This window comes from Dermacentor andersoni, chromosome 11, assembly GCF_023375885.2.
Source record: "Dermacentor andersoni chromosome 11, qqDerAnde1_hic_scaffold, whole genome shotgun sequence".
Classification (NCBI taxonomy): Eukaryota; Metazoa; Arthropoda; class Arachnida; order Ixodida; family Ixodidae; genus Dermacentor; species Dermacentor andersoni.
Genome location: NC_092824.1, coordinates 37331468 through 37348834, shown reverse-complemented (window position 1 = coordinate 37348834; position 17367 = coordinate 37331468). Strand labels below are relative to the sequence as shown.

The following is a 17367-nucleotide window of genomic DNA, read 5'->3' as shown; positions in this document are numbered from 1 at the left end:
GGTTAACCAACGAAAAAAAAAAAAAACCATTATGAACTACTACGTCCAAATTTTCTGATACCCTATTGCGAACTGTGCTTTTGCACGTCTCCGTCTTTTGTCGTTTCCCTACTTTTCTTCCACCAATCCTCCAATCGCCTCTTACTGATGTCTATTGCGGACCTGTTTGCTTTACCACTGCTCCCGCTGAACCCAAGGGCTTCAAGGAGGCCAGTGGTGCCTAAATCAACCGCTGGATAGACGTCTTCACATTCCAATTAAATATGCTCCGTCGTTTCCCTAGCTTTACCGCAGCAAGCACATGCTTCTTCTTCCTTCTTATATCTCGCTTTATAGGTGCGTGTTCTAAGGCATCCCGATCTCGCTTCGAAAAGTAATGAGCTTCCCTTTGAGTTATCATAAATGGTTTCTTTCCTAATTTCGTTTTTTCCCCTTAAGTAGTTACTCATGGCAGGTTTCTTTTCCATTGCCGCCACCCATGAGATTAATTCAGCCTCTCTGACTTTCCGCTTGACCTTCTTTGTTGCTGTGTTGCCCACCCCACAGGCCGCATACTTGCTGGTAAGCTTCCTAGTTCTTTTCCTCCACTGTGAATCAATGTTTTGCCTGTACAGATACCTGAACACTCTCCCAGCCCATTTACTTTCCTCCATATTCCTCAGCCGTTCTTCATACTCAATTTTACTGCGAGCTTCCCTCACTTCAAAACTAGTCCAGCCCATATCCCCTTGCACAGCTTCATTTGTAGTCTTCCCGTGAGCGCCCAATGCGAGGTGACCCACTGACCTTTGGTTCCCGTCGAGTCCTGATTGTACCCCTGATGCGGCGTAGGCGAGCGCCACCTGGATGTGTTGCAAGGAACCGGGTATGCCGCATTATGGTCCTTGAAATTTGCGCGCGCTAATCTCGGAGGCTATGGTCGCTCTATGATTAGTGAAACACTGGAAAAGGGGTTTGAGTTTGTAACAGAATTATGTTTTCTCGTATATTCAAATTATATTCCGACGCTATCATGTCTGTAGGTGGTGTGTAAGTCGTATTTTACGATATTTCTGATGTATTTTACCCTGAGAAAATGAATTAGTTCACTAACTTCCTTGCGCTACATAGAGGGCTTGCATTACATAGTAAATTACGCTATACATCACTCATGGAGCCAGACTTTTCCTTCTAAACCACAACCATTCACAATGCCAGGGCTGCTATTTTGTAGCGATGCCTTATGCCTTATTCTATGCTATTCATATCATCCACCACACAAGGCTGCCTGATCCCATTGATAATGTGGGCAGACCGTTGCCTCTGACCACTGGCCAAGCGCGAAAAGCCTGAAAAAGCATAGCATCAGAAAAGGCATCGCTACAAAATACCAGCCCAGGTATGCAAGCAAACTGCTTATTTGTTCCTAATGCTCCATTTGAATTTTGAATAAACAAGGCTTCATAAGTTGCAATGTTATGCAGTGCAATGTTATTCACAACATTGTGAATAATATGATTTGAACATAATTTTATATAACATGTTTGTCCCTCCTCAATAAATGTTTTGTCGTCATCATAATAAAGGTGAAAATTAGTATATTCTTATACGAAAACTGTTCGAAAAGTATCACATATTCATTTCTGGCACTATTTGACTTGCATTCGGTCTCAAATATTACTATTTGCGAACTGCTAGGAATCGCCCAGCCACGCCATCTCAACATCTACACCGTCATCTCTGGTACACTGTTGTCAGTCCTTTTAGATAATAGCCTTGCCTTTCTTTGGGGGGGGGGGGGGGGGGGGGGGAGAGAGGTTGTAATTCTTGGCCTTACCCTTGAAAGTTTAGCGGAGAGTACTGAAAGTCTGGTCAGCTGGTCACTTGGGATAGCAAGCACAAACAAGTACAAACTTACCGTCATCTTGACGAGCAGTCCCCAAGCCATTCTGAAAATTTGGCAACGATGCACGGCCACACCTGTAAGCCAAATTTGCATGAGGAGATGCAATTCTGGCTTGCCCATGAATTGAACCATCATGATTACTTACCCGCATTAATTACCCAGAGATTTCAAGAAAAACCTATGGATACCTCTATTTAGAGCATCTGCAACAACTCTGCTCATTCCACTGTGCTGGCCCAAATCCTTGTGCATCTTGAAGGGCCGAGGGCCAAATTCTAGCACATAAATAGCTTTCATAAAACACTTTTCCCACATACAGGCGCCGACAAAAGTGGTATACTCCACGCAGCGGATACGTATACTCCACGGACACTGCATCGCGACGCCATCTACATTGACACGAGTCAAGCGACATGCCTGCAGATAAAGGGCACCCATTGGCTGTCTCGATCCCAGATGTTGCCTGTAGATGGCGTTGCGATGCAGTTTGCAATTGCTCCGGCTCCTGCTACGTGGAGTATACCACTTTTGTCGACGCCTGTACATAAGCTCAGTTTAGATTTTGTCATAATATCGCTTCACCAACGCGAGAAACAAAAATTATCTAGCAAACAAAACAAGCTCGGGGATTGTAAACTACGCTGAAGGAACCGCAAGCTTAACAAGCTTCGGCAATATTAAAGACATAGGCTACAAGGAATGCAGTAGCAATGTGCCAACATCGCACACCTACCGTTAACGCACGTGGAACAAACATGTCAACTTGAAGGTCAAATACAAGAGCTTACACTGCACTGTTAATTGTACAAAATGCCACACAGAATGTGCTTTTCTTCCACGCTTATGCCATGGAGTGCAACTTTTCTTTTACAAATATCATCGGGCACATAGGAATGTTCACTCTCCAAATTCACACGACTATTGATTAGACTATCAGTGACTATTAATGTGGATCATTATTTTGCACACAGCTTGTATGTATACAATGTGTGTATGTTGTTTTTCTGGTAATATATAATTGAATTTTGATTTTGTATGTTTTGTGTGTGTTATAGATCTCATATCACATTACAGTTTTCTATTACGGTTTCATAGGTCTTCCCAACATTCCACTCACTCCAGGGCCTCTGCTTTGAAATTGCAACTCAATAAATTTCAACTTTAACCCACATGCAGCAGCAGGTTGCCCTAGCTTGGCACCACAAGAAAGTAACCTATCTTAGCAATCTTCAGAAGCAGAATGAATGCTGTCACCAGACCTACATGGCTTTGAATTTAAATTTCACGAGAACCATTACAGGGCTCCACAACTTTATCTCAACTATCTACTACTATGACTGAGAACCTTGAACATTTCCAGAGAGGCAATTCACTCTGAAGCAGTACCACTTTGAGTTTAACCATTCAAAGCATTAGGTAGTTCACGTTGGGAGAACAAGGCGATAGATACCTTTTCAAGTTATAAACGTTTGCATGGCATACTGTATACTTGCTTGAAAGCACAAGATAGTACACTGATTGAATGCGCTTCGCTTACGCCAGATCCTTTTCAAGACAACTTACATGTTCCATGCCATTATATGCGTGGGTATCTGCTGGGCTTTGTTTGCCTCACAGATGCTGCTTCAATTTGCTGGTTCAGGGTGCTGCTTTTTAACCCCTGTGTGACCACACAAAGGCAAACTACACAATCCGGCATCAAAAGTTTACGAAATGCAAGATCTCGGAAAATCTTAAAATTTTTTAGTTGTGGCCTTGGCTGGTAAAACCGTATACCATTATGTTCTCACTTGCTAGTACCAGCTGGAAATGCAAATAACTGGCTGTGGAAATAATCGCCTGTTTCCCACAACCTGTGGTTGGAAAACTTTTGATGCCTACTGTACAAATACAGTGCTGAAGCTGCCCAACACACACAGCTGAAAAAAAGTACAGTGGCCTCCACAACGCAGCAGACCTGCGAGGATCAATTATGATGCTGCGAAGATGCGAAAGGCAACACTGCTTTGGTGCCTCAGTGCATAACGCTGGCATAAGGTCTTGCACATGCCAAGACCTCCTCTAATAGCAGCTGGAAACATGCAACGTCCCAATGGCTGACATTACTGCACGCAGCTAAAATTATAAAGCCTACATGTGAACTATCTTCTCTCTAATGATGTGCAGAGAGAGAACACAGCATAAAATGTGCAGTATTTGTCAAACAATAATAAAGCCAATGCATACGCGACTTCCATTGAACTGACATTAAACAGTCTGCATCATGTTACATATGTACAGCTTAAAAGCTTTAGGTCTGTATTCCCAAACTTCTTTATGCAAGTGCCATCTTCAACTGGCCAAATCCAAACTGTCTGTCAAATGAGGGAAGGGCAAGCTCTCATCCTCAAACTCCTAATCTTTCCAGTGCCTGGAGCACCACAGAAACGACTGATCTGACCTGGATTTACCTCCAAATATGTAGCGGCTTTGTTGCTTTGTGAATGCAACATTGTGAATGCATTAATGCAAGACTCCGAGTATACTGCAAATGTGACGACACTGTAGGATCCATATTCGTCCTCCCATGGAATAATAATAATAATAAAAAACTTCCTTTCTATGTATACAGCGGCAGTCTTTAAGAAGCAGCTGGCTAAGAACTAATTGGTAAATGTAGGGATCCTGGTCTCTACACATACATTACATATATCATCTGTAATACGCATATGTTAGCTGAACCCAAAATTGGTGTCATGAACCAGAGTTTCTAACAAGCACTAGAGGGAAATTGGGCACTAGTATGTGGGAGCTGCCAACATGGCATTCAGGCAGCGCGGGAATGAATCATACTGCACGTATTTGCCTGAAGTATGCCCTTCTGGCTCCAATCAATTTTGCATATTATTAATCATGTTCAACAAAATGTTGCATTATGAATGCAATCACATTCAAGCTGATTGTGCATGTGCACATATTCTTATTGGTTTATGCATTAAGAAAAATATGATTGGTTGGAAATTTAGGCCAATAAAAGCAGATAAAGTGTAATAGATAAAGCCACAAGTGCAAAGATTAGACAAATCTATGTACTGCTGATCATTTTCATAGCAGCTGAACTATTGCAGGGCAGGAATCCTTTTAGATAATACCCTGTCACACGGGCACTCTAAAGTCTCTTGGGCAAAAAGACTTCACCTGAAGAGTTTTGCTCACAGACACACGACAAAAAGCGGTCTTTTCTGGAAACAGAGTTTATCTATCTCTTTTATGGCCAAAAAGAAGTAGCCTCAAAACAAATGGGGGCCAGTAATTATCATATATAGAAAAAAAGAACTAAGCAAATGCATATTTCTCTGTCGCATAGGCTCATCGTAAAATATAATTTTGTCTCGCAGAACGTATAGTAGACCCAGTAATGCTCATTTTCTTCTGTACCATAGTAAGCCGGTTGAACTCTCTCTAAACTACTACAATAAATTTTTACATTAACATCTCTTAATCTGGTGGTGTTACATTTATTTGAAAACCGTGTCATAAAAAGTTTTTACTTCATACTTCGGGATACATCAGTTTACTTTGGCCGCATTTGTTTCAAACGCTAGCACCAAGCTTTCTGTATAGCCTGTCCAGAAGGAAACACTAAAAAGAGATTATCGGTGCCGTGTGTCTGCCGCGCAATACCTCTTCAATAAAGAGTATTTCACCTTGGTAAAAGACCGCTCACGTAAAAGAGTTTTTGTGTGCTCGTGTGACGGACGTAGGAAACTCTGTCAAAAACATGCTTCAACTCGACTCTCCTGGTTCGGTTTAATGTGGCTCTGTAAACTGAGCGTGTGTGGAAATGCGCACTAGGAGGAAGAATGCAAGGTTTCCCTGCTTTTTGCGAGCCTCTGTGCATGAACTTACCCGTGTATTTGGAAATGTACCTTTGATTTGAAGCCCATGCTTGACTTGGTCAAGATCATGCCAGACGTGAACGTGCCGAAGGAAAGGCAATGAGCATATCGGGCGGGTTCACGCCAGCCGTAATCTTGTGCAAGTCAAGCATGGGCTTCAAGTTGAGGTATATTTCTGAACACAGGGAGGGGGAGGGGGCGGGTTAGTTACCACGGTAGGCCACTCGGGGTACAACTTGTGAGCAAGAGATTCAAAGAAAGGGGGGGGGGGTGTTGCCTGCCCCCCCCCCCCCCCTCAGCAGTGCATCTCCTCGAAGGCAGGGTGGACGAGTACAGTGCCGATAAAAGTGGACCGTGAAAATTAAAAGCAGATAGATTGCGACAAAGCCCCGGATGGTACACCCGTTAGGGTTGCAAGCACACTACGTTGTTGGGCTAGTTGGTGCGCGTTTCGACTGGAATCACGGCACAAACAAAGAGGATGACGACAGAGAGAGAACATAGAGCACTGGTCTTTTCTATCTATACTCCGTTTTATACTTGGCAGGCAATGCTGTGAAATCTATGCAAGTATAGTGTGGTCGAAGAAGTGTCACTCCTCACATTTCAGAGTGCTCTGCGATGCTTTAAACTAAGGATGGCTACTTTACGCTGAAACTACAATTTGTAGACGAAAGGTTAAGTCGAATCGGGCATTATTCCTGCACTTTTGCACTTCCAGTATGCGAAGTACTGTTTTGGCCACACCGAGCACAGTGGCCAGTGGTTGCCGAAACGCATCACTCCACTCGTTGGATAGTAAATAAATTCAAATCTGCAACGCCTTCCTTGCAGTAGCAAAATATAAGACAATGTTACGTCGAATTACATGATGCATGCGTATATTTCTGTACTTCTTTTGTATGTGATGTACTGCTTATTAGTTGTGAATGCGAGAAGTGAGATAAGTTTCTCTAGCCTCTGTAGTGTTGCCTGCTGCGTATGAAACGAAGTGTAGCTTATTCTGTTAAGAAGACAGTGCATAGACCTTGCACATGCTGATAATGCAGGAAAGGGAGCTGGGCGGCAGGTTATGTCTACCACCGCATGTGCTGTGTGTGTACAGAGAGTTACAAAGATGGAAGCACCAGGTGCATACAACTCTTCCAGCTAGAGCATTAGCTCGTTTCTGCTAAAATTCAGCACAAAGGTAGAATTTTCTGATGGTTTTCGTTTAACACTATGTTCGCGGGCATTATTTGCCCCGTTTCTGTCCACGACAAACCCAAAGTATGCGCTGCCTGTGGCAATGGCACTAAAAATACATTTTGATTTTGCTGCAACGGAATGGCAACACCGTCGGTCCCCTATATGGCAAACATCCGGCAACATTACCTGTGCATGAAATTTCGGCACCAGCGAGCCAGCAGTTTAGGTACGAGTTTGGTACACCCGACACTCGATTCATGGAAGACTAGGTGCAGTGTCAGCCTTCTTTGTAGGATAACTAAGTAAAAGCCTGTCCGCATTTTGTCGTCACCCTCTCTGCTTTCGTCTAAGCTGGAAGCAAATGAGGCAAGCACTTGCTGAGCTACTCGCGCGGAGTGAACACAGCAGCAGGTGGCATTATCCCCACCGCAGGCCGGCCAGGGAAAGGGTGCGAGGATGCCAAACAGCCAAGCTCTTTATCTCAGCCACACACACTGGGTCACCACCCCCCCACACAGAGAGGCCTGCCCCCGTGGGGGAGGCAAGGAACGCGCCCCGAGGCACACCGCGAGTCTGTACAGCGGCCACCGCGAGGCCCGAGCAGAAGACTAGAGTGCCGGCGCGTGGCGGGGCGCCCCCCCAATCCCGTGAGGTCCGCACCGTCACGCACACACACGGTCGTCGTCAACACTGTCACGTCGAGGGCCTTCGCCGCTGGGGTGGCGTCGTGCCGCCCGCACGTATCCGCTGCGAACGCCTCGTCGTGTGCTTGGCCTCACGACAGCGCTGACAGGTGAACTCATCGGGAATGTTGTTGCGCCGAATCTTGGCGCACGACAGGTGGATCCAGGTGAGGCACTCGGAGCACTCAATCATGGGCCGCCCGGCAAATGGCTTCAGGCAGAAGCAGGTGATCAGGTCGTGAGAGTCGTCGTCCGCGAGCGTGGTAACCTCGGACAGGGTGCCCCCTCCTGTGGCGAAGCGACACAGAAATCGTGGTCAGGGCTCCATACTGCCGACTAGAGAGACTATCTTAAATCGAGAATATGGACATCCAAGACAATACAGCCCATGCCTCCATGTGCTCAGCAATTATTCAATGAAACAAAAATTAAGGAAATAGCGCATTGAAAGTGCATCCACATTTCAGTTCTTGCATCCCACGGCACCGCTGCCTGTTCAACCTCTTGGCTGGGCCAATTGGTGCCATAGTGAAAACAATACTGCCAAAGCATATTAGTTGAGAGCATGAGCTCCAAATCAGGCGAAAGCCCTGCATTGACAAGGGGAACATGGAACCACCACTGCCCCTGTGAAGCCAGAGAAAAAGGCTTTCACCTTCCTTGCAGCAAAAACGTCACAACACACCCAAAAGAGTCACGTGCAGTAGCGCGAGAATTGTGCGCACGTAAGTACAATTTTGCACCAGCAGTCAGAAAGCTTCCTTGAAGTGTGCTTGCTAGGGACAATAGGCGTGTGGCTCCTCAAGTTTCAGTGTAAAAATAGTTTAAGAGACGAGCCAGTTTACTGCACTGTTCGTGCTCAGTATAAAATGTGCGAAAAAGATATCAATAATTTCCAACTCCACATTTGCTTCATCTCGACAAAGCCACTCTGTTAATATGGGGAATGATTTATTTGCAAACAAGTCATGCCTTAATTAAACAAGCTATCACACATTGCCATGCAGGGCAAAAATAAAATTTTAAAAGGGAATGCTGGGAAGGGGCGTTATTTGCTCTTTCACAGTGGCGCACAGAGCTCAGATCTGTTAACAGCAAAATGCGGCTGCATAGCCGGCACTATCGTCTGTGCCGTCCTCCGACAACCACTGGTGCTATCGGTGAGGGTACAAGGGTGCACTGCAAGAACTACGTGCCCAAATTTGGCCCGGTCCACTTTCTGACAGACAAGAGTGACAGCTCTCGTGTGCTGTAGCGATGTGCTGGGCCACAGGCACTTGCTGATGCAGACATCAACAGATCGCAAGCACCTTGCCATTCGTCAGCTCTCACGCCCCGGGATCGAGCCAGCATTTGTGAAAACTACGACTCACAATGGGATCGTAGTGCAAAGATAGATGTCTGGTTAATACAGTTCAGGCATATGACACTGCTGATCATAGCACCGTCGGTAGATGGCATGGCTGGTATTGCTGGCTACATGTTCGCATCGTGCTATTAGCAGATCTGAGCCATGTGCCAACTCTCCAATGGGGTTATAAAACACTGAAACCACTGGGAGGGGAGACACCCGAATTTTCTTTAAGCCTACAGGTGGACAAATTCTCAGAGTGCAGGAAGGTGTGAAGCTAAACATTCCGAAAGGTTTGGGTGACGACATTAGAAGGTAGGTGATGCCTCCTAACAAATGACAAAAGGACTTGCAACAAACTACTGTATTTACTTGCATAATGCTCGCACCTCGCACACTGGCCATCAGAAGTCTGATTTTCTTTTCTTTTTTTTTTCCTTCTTCAAATTACACAGGAGAATTTCCCCCACATAATAATCATACCCCTCAACATTGCATCTATTTTTAGCTGAAATAAAAGTGTGAGCATTATGCAAGTAAATATGGTACGCTTTCACTATTGGCAACCTCTGCTCTGTTTTATCTGCTATTCAATGAAAACTGTAGCGCCTCTCTTCATTCTATAAGGAGGCTGCAGCTGACTGCATGTCTTGGGAACACTTTTCATTCCCATGTGACTAAGCCTTCAAGCTCTGCACAGCTCGTAAACAACGAACCCTGTAATGCCCCCTCAATTACTTTTACCAAGTGACAAGCCACATTCTCAACTAAAAATATCGAAAAAACATCTAAACAGACAATCGTCACACCAGGACGTGCAGTGACAAAAGATATGGATCAGGGTGCTAACACTCACGCAAGCCGTCGGACTGCATTAAGAGCACATGGCTCATTGCGGGCTGCACAGTGGCACGTTCGGGCGGCGCGGCAGGGCAGCCCAAGGTTTTGCCAACTGAAACGGGGGGTGGGGCAAGGTGAGTACTCGTGAACCAGTTGATCAGGAGCAAGTTTGCTCCGGATCGAAGAATTCACATTCCACTGGTGGATCTGCAGAGGGTTCGTGCATTTCACTTGTTGCATCGAATGAACACATCCGGCGCTTGCGTGTTTGTCCTCACCAGTGCACAGAGTGCTCTTGACAAGCCAGCCAAGCGTACAAGAGGAGTCCTGCCTCGTTTGTAACGCTTCGTGGAAGCACCAGGCCACCGCACTTTCCACGATGGCTGCATTTATGTAGATGCAACACTGAATTTGACATACTTTGTGATGGCTGTATTTTATGCTGATGCAGACGTTATCATTTGAAGTAGCGACGCCCAAATTGCCATGGTGCCTGAGTAACTGCAAGAAACGTAAGACTCGACAGAAACCAAGTGGTGTTTCTGCAATACTTTGGCGTGAATCCGTTTTTTGCTTTCCACGTATCAGATATGTATTTGCCAAACCAGAGCGCTTGCTCGAGGGTTTGACCAACTGCTGCAGGTCCATCAGTGGAATCCACACCTCGCCAGTCACTCGTTTGTTACCCTTCATGTAGACAAGCCACAAATTCATTAAAAAAAAAGGCATGACAATATGCAGTGCAGACAACAAGGGCAGACGAATGCATTTAAACCCTCTTCTCTGCTCTTTCGCACTTTTATCTTCACTATACAACCTTTGAAAACTTCCCTAGCAGTAGAGTTCATCACAGACCTCTCTTGCCTGCACTGAAACTGATGGCAAAGCCACCTCTCATGACATCATGCCTTGCAGCCTTGCTATAATTGAGTAGCTGTAGCACCTGTTCCAACTTGTCAGCTTTTGCCAGTGCTGAATCCTGAGAGTGAATCTCAATATAAGAATGTGGCACAGCATGCAGAACATGCTGGGCATTGCAGGGTTAAAGGCAATTAGGTCAAGTTAGGTAATTACACATCAGGGATAACAAAAAGTCACATGTCTGCTTGGGATTAGTGAATTGTTTATCAGTAAAGGACTACAATGCTTTTTAAATGTTAAAGAAGAAAGGGGGGGACACAGTAGAGCAGGTTGAGATAATGTCTCCTGCACAGGAAGTGTGCTGCAACATGCCAAAATACTTTGAAATCCATGACGTGATGTCAACCACCAATACTGCATTTTACTTTAACAACAAGTTAGGCCTTCATTTTCATTGCTAGTAATCAAGGTGTTCCCACTAAATAAATGCAAAAATAGTGTTGAAAAAATACCTTACCACTTTGAAAATGATTTGGTGTTGCTTTAGCGCTCCTTTAGTGTTGATACTGCAGATCACTTACAATAAAAGGCAGAATGAAGCGAGAGAGAAATTTGCAAAACATTACACCAATTGCAAATTTACATCGTACATCATGCTTTGTTTGTACCCAATCCCTTATAGTCAGTTTGTTTTTATAAATTCTAAATGCAGTCTTGGTCATGCATTATGCTAAAAATATTGTTTCCCTATTTAAATAGTCATGAAGTTCAGCATGTTACAGGCACAGAAATGTACGATTATCGTGCCATGAATGTGGCTTCCTCATAGCGTCACATGTTTGTGATAATGCATAGACGGGCCAATGAGACAGGTCATACTTAACATACACATGGTCTCTTGAGTCAAATGCCGTAACTACGTCTGTTCTGGCCAATTTGTACGTCATCACATTCCAGAAAACACATCCAGGCAAAGACTGAAGTGTATGATTTTCATGCAATGAATGTGGATTTCTCATAGCGTCATGTGTTTGTGATAACACAGACGAGCCAACGAGACGGGTCGTACTAACATACACATGGTCTGTCAAGTCAAATGTCACAACTCTAACGTCTGTTCTAGCCAATTTGTATGTCATCACATTCCAGAAAACACAGACAGCTCTGAAGTGAAAACAAGTACAAAAGCAGAAGACATAAACTGTGCGTCGAATTCAGAGGCATCACTGCTGCCTTGTCTTTGTGATAACTCTCAGTGCAGCCACTTTTTGGAATGAGGTAATGCAGGAAAGTAATGTTTAATGCAAAACATGTTAGATAAACGACTTTTACCAGAGTTGAGAATTGAAGCGGCAAGGAAAATGCAACATGCCTACATTCCCAAACATTGTATTTGGTTGGACAGTATTCACTTCTGATTGCCCAGCTATGACCTGCGGCACCAATATATCCCTGCACTGCATTTGCCATGTGACTAGTGACGAGGTCACATGTACAGGGTTACAGAGTTTTATGAAGGAAGATAAAGGTGTTGCTATCAAGATGGCCTGCTTTAGTGCTGCTGCGTTCAACAACAAAATGCATGCCACTTGTTGGTAGACCACAACACAATCATATCATAAAGGCTATTGGCAATCTAAATATAGTGTTAAAAAAAGACCACTCAAAAAGAATGGTGTGTTTCAATTTGCGGATGAACCGAAATAACTGCTGCCGCCGTTAGTGTGTCACCTCCTTGACAGGGGAGTTTATCTTTTCAGCACCCTAGCAGACTTCGAAATTTTTTAAATTAGAAACTTGTTAGAATGCTTCACAGTTACATGCACGAGGCTGTCCTTAAAAAGAATCCAATTGTACAAATTAGACTTGCATCACTCAAAGGAAGTTACGGCCCAGGGTTTCATTGAAACGTACCTGCAAGCTGCGTGTACAACCTTTGCTGTAGAATTGCAGGAAGCCAGTGTTAATTGGCATTTTGCATCCACATCTTTATCGCATCTGGCGATCACCCAAGAATATCCCAATATTGGACAGCACACACACATTAATGCATTTCGTTACTTGTGTGAAACTTGTATATCAATGGCTGTCTCAAATACGTGCCTTTTCCAAGTGCCCGCACCACATCTTCACAATTTATAGCCAAAAGCAGTCACTGATGCTGCCATGTAACTTGCGTGAATAAAGATGGCTGCCATTATTCTTAACAGGTACACTTGCATTCTCTACTGCTCAAACAAGTGAATATAGAGGTGCCCTTCTCACAATACAGTGGCGATTGCTCACACATGCCCTTCGTTACTAAGTCACCAAAGGCACAAATCCAAGGATGTGCTCATAAGCTGTGCAGTTGTTATGATGTGCGTGGAGTGGGCATATGTAGTTTAATACGTCACGGTCTGTGAAATGAAGGAGCGGATGACAACGACGACGCGCCAAGATGGGCGGCTACGGTGTATCGATTCCACATGCACGTTCGCAGCATAGATATGAATGAAGCGCCATCAACTGCCGCCGCTTCATTGCGTTTGCACCAAGGTCGAACCTCGCTGCCAGCATCTCCGCAAGTCCCACAGTGTGTCCAACATCTGTACCATAACTCAATGACATCTTTCCTTTACCCATTATAGGGACCTTTCAACCATGTTGTTAATGCCGACTTAGTTTCTATTATAATTTTTATGTTTGCTGTGAATCTGTACAAACGGCCTTGTTTGTAATATTTGCTTTTCAAGTGCTTTGTTTTAAAAGGCATCCTAAACATGAACCGCATAGCTTCGTGACAGTAGTGAATATACAGCCCAAGCGCAACGAGATGTCTAGGCACAAAGCGACATAATTTGTGCTATTATGCAACCCGGCATATTTCCGTGATGCAGAGGTTGCATGGTAACAAGAATACGTGAGCGCACTTTCTCGGGATCAAACAAGTATGCAAGGCAAACAAACCACTGCTGATTGTCTGGTTTTAATCTCTCATAAGTGCAGTTGTGTTGCACGTTCAGGTTTCCACAGTATATTTTCACATCTTGGGATTCTTTAACAAGCACAGAAAGCTCAGTACATAAGTGCAGCGGCACTCAAACATTGCTGTACAGTGGTCGCAGCACCTTATCACACAGCCACCCCAGTGCAACATCCAATAAGCCACCATTTTTTAGCTAACAAACCACTGCTGAATGCCATGAAACAGGTTTTTGTATGTGATGCACTGCGACTAGTTCGAGAGGACTTATCCTGGGAAGAAGGAGCATCAGATAAATGCTCAGAAACAATGTTGAAAAACGTAAGGGCAATGTGCATAAATGTGGACGAGCACTAAGCTAAACCACGGCCAATTGAGAGCAAGCAGTACACTTGGTTCTTGCGAGTTCTTAATTGTATTCTCAAACAACTTGCACTCAGCAGTATGTATAAAAAGCTGCACTACTTCAATGTCACTTGGTCTAGGCATGTGTGTACAAAGGTGCGCAGTAAAGAACCAGCAACATTATAGCAATTTCTAAACATGTGTAATGTCAAACGACTAGATGTAGAGGACAGAAGGATGCCTTTGTAGTAAAGATGACTGCTTGACTAAGGGCAGCACGAGTAACCATGGAGAAGGAACGAGCAACATTAACAGTAAGGAGGATGCACAAAAGATGGCTAACCTGCCTTCTTGAATGCTTTTTCACATGCACAAACTCTGAACACAACTTGCACAGTGCACATTTCAAACTCAATTCAAAGCCGGGGCATTCTTTAGGCATGTTCATCACTGACATTCAGAGAGGTCATAATAAAGACTTGACTGCTGGGCAGTAACCACTGCTTGTGCGGCCATCTAGCAATGCAGCATGTAGTGTCTTCTCTAGGCAATAAGAAATGCTGTGCATGGGCTGGCAACGACAAAATGGCATTAGGACTGCAGGCTCGCAGTACACAACAGCAAACTTGCCGGCTCGCAAACGCCGCTGTAGCTTGGACAGGGATGCGCTGAGACCCAATGCATGCACTTTGGCTTGTGTAGCAGAGTTAGATAATCTATATCAACCACCAAAAGTGGCCAGTCGACTCAGTTCCAACCTCCTTTCTGGTTTCGGATTACGACTGAGCACCTCGCGTGAGTGGCTGCGGTGCTGACGTCAGCACCAGGATTCTGCTGTCAAATTTAGCACTCCTATCATACTGGAAAGTGTTCCAGGCGGCACTGCAGCTCTTCATCTACCAGGTCACACGAACTCGCGCGAGCTCCGACTTTTAGACGTTCAAGAACATGGCATAAACAGATGTGGCGGTCATCTGCAGAACCGTCATTCAGCACAAGGCCGAAACCAACGCAATGCAGTGTGCCTGGCCCGTGACAGACTTGCGTGCACGAGTCGTTGACGCCTCGCATGCGACACTGTGCCGTGCATTCGAATATGTCGCGGTGTGCGCTCTGTTTGTCCCCTGCTGCGGCAGTTCACGGGCAGGTCGAACCGACGATTCAAATCGTTTGGTGAACGTGTGCAGGCAACGGGCACACACTGCCTTTCCAGCTTCAAATACGTCCTCACCGTAGGCTGCAAGTGCGAACACGGTATGCGAGCGTCTTGGCGACTCCGTCTGGCGATGTTTCGGTGCGGCACTAACCTAGCAGCAGCCAGTCACCAACCGTACTACGTCCGCGTTAGCAGTTCGGCGAGGCTGCAGGAAAAGACCACGAATCGACAAGTGCGGCGCAGATACCGCGCCCAAGCCACGAACGCCGATGCCGCCATTGAAATGCGAGGACGGCCGACGAGACTCGGTACGACCCGGGCTTATAGCCGTATGCCTCGAATGCACGGCAGACTTCTCGCGTTCGGCGCCTTCGATCGGCGTCAGGTCGCGGCGACGGAACAGGCTAGCCCCTCTCACCTTGCTCGCTGTCTTCTTGCTTGACGCTGTCGACGCTGTCCGCCGAGCTGTCGGAAGGGCTGGCCGCGTCCTTTTCTTGCAGTTCCTCCTGCTTGATGCTCTCGTAGTTCTCGTACTCGAGGATGAACTTGCAGAACGAGATGAAGTCCTCGGAAGTCCGCTGGCGCTTTCGCGGAGGCTCGCCATCGGCCTGCGCAACAACGAACTGTGGTGAGCTTCGCCGATGGTGGCCGAGTGCACGATCACGGTCCGCCCGATCCCGCTAGCCTATACATGGCGTCGCGGAGAACGTCACCGCAGCGTTCGGGCCCGTGACCGCCCGCTGGGCCAGCGAAAAGAGACGCCACTTTTCGAGTAGCACTTACCGTCGACGAAGTGAAGCACTCGCTCCTGAATACAAGTGTCTTGGTGCCTGCGAGACAAGAAGACACGGGGTAAGAATCGGGGTCATCATGACAGCAGTCAAGACGACCCGGCTGCCCGCAGCCACACGAAACATTCCGACAGCCGTCAAGGGCCACCGGCACTCGATGTCCGTCTCGTGAGAGACGTCGAAGGCCCTAAAACACAGTGCCCAGGCGGCAGGGGCACAGTGGAAACTGCCCATCGCCGTACCTCTCACCGAATGGAGGGGGGGCTATCTTCCAAGTTTTTTGCCGGCCAGCGTCGACAGACACCTACCATTCACGTCTCCTTCCATGCTCGTCAGATGCACGTTGGTGGTCGGAAACGATCATTACATTATCGTCGAGGGGCTTGACCAAACTACGGAAACTTTTAGTCGATTGGGAACGCAGATCACTCGCTCCAACAGCCAGACGATTTCCCGGCATTCCTCATTGCTCGGGCAAGCTCACTAGCGCCTCTTGACGGCGGGGGTGTCCGGCCGATTAGCCATTTCGAGCCACTGCACCCACCTTTTCCGTAGAATGGAATCTCCCGCTGCAAGATTCCGCAATGATACCGGATCGCGTGTCGAGTTTTATGCATGCGTCGAGTGTGTACAAGCCGTACATAGTATATACGCATCGTTCCATGGTTTGCTTTGTTTGACGCTCCGTCTTCGATGCTACCGAGTGCCCTGTTGCGTTTGCCGCGGCGCATTCTGCCTCGCGTGCTTCTTACAAACTATTGCCACCTTGTTGCTATGCGATCGGCGTAGGAGGAAAACGTGCAGCCATTAGACAGTCTAGCAGAGCATTGTTTTCGCGGTACGTCAGCAACGGCACGCGCTGCACCTTCTGCGGCCAACTACAGCCTTATAACTTTCACGGTACCAACCTTTCTTTTCTACGTCTTGTTCAGCATGCAAAAGGTCTCGGAATGACTCATCAAAGTTTCTCTTGTACGGTCGAAATTGGTTCGCATTCGCGTTACCTTAAGGTGTTTCAAAGTACACCGCAGCATCTGGTTTAAGTATGTGCCACCTTTTTTCCATACCGCACAGGCATCGCACTGCTTTGCAGACTCTCTTTATTGTCACTAAAACAGACTGTACATTTTATTGACGTCGTGGAATAAATACATACATTGATGAATTGCCATTGCCAGAGTATTTAAGCAGGCTCTCTCTCTCTCTAATAACAGCGTGTATACCATCAGAATGATGATGCCGCACAATGCAAAGCCCCCTGTTTTCCCTATATAACACACACAAAAAAGTACAATCCAGAAAATGCAAATGTGAAGACACAAGACTAGAACTTTACTCAAGGGGGCAGAAAGGCAGCATAGCATCTGTTCACTAAGTGACCAGGCCGCTAAGTAAAGTCACTACTATGCGCTACGTCAAACTTG

General features: G+C 46.0%; 1 protein-coding gene across 2 annotated transcripts; it reads right to left on the bottom strand.

The window, feature by feature from the left end:
• Window positions 1-7408: 7408 nt before the first annotated feature.
• LOC126517864 (PHD finger protein 23-like) lies at window positions 7409-16445 on the bottom strand. Of its 2 annotated transcripts, XM_050167675.3 has the most exons (5): window positions 16252-16434; window positions 15936-15982; window positions 15571-15760; window positions 9842-9937; window positions 7409-7922 (listed from the first exon to the last, which is right to left on the bottom strand). In XM_050167675.3, the coding sequence occupies exons 1-5, from the start codon at window positions 16268-16270 to the stop codon at window positions 7645-7647; spliced, it is 630 nt and encodes a 209-aa protein (XP_050023632.1). In that variant the 5' UTR covers window positions 16271-16434; the 3' UTR covers window positions 7409-7644. The 2 variants fall into 2 exon arrangements, with proteins under 2 accessions (XP_050023632.1, XP_050023633.1); XM_050167676.3 differs by lacking the exon at window positions 9842-9937 and having other exon boundaries at window positions 16252-16445.
• Window positions 16446-17367: the final 922 nt, after the last annotated feature.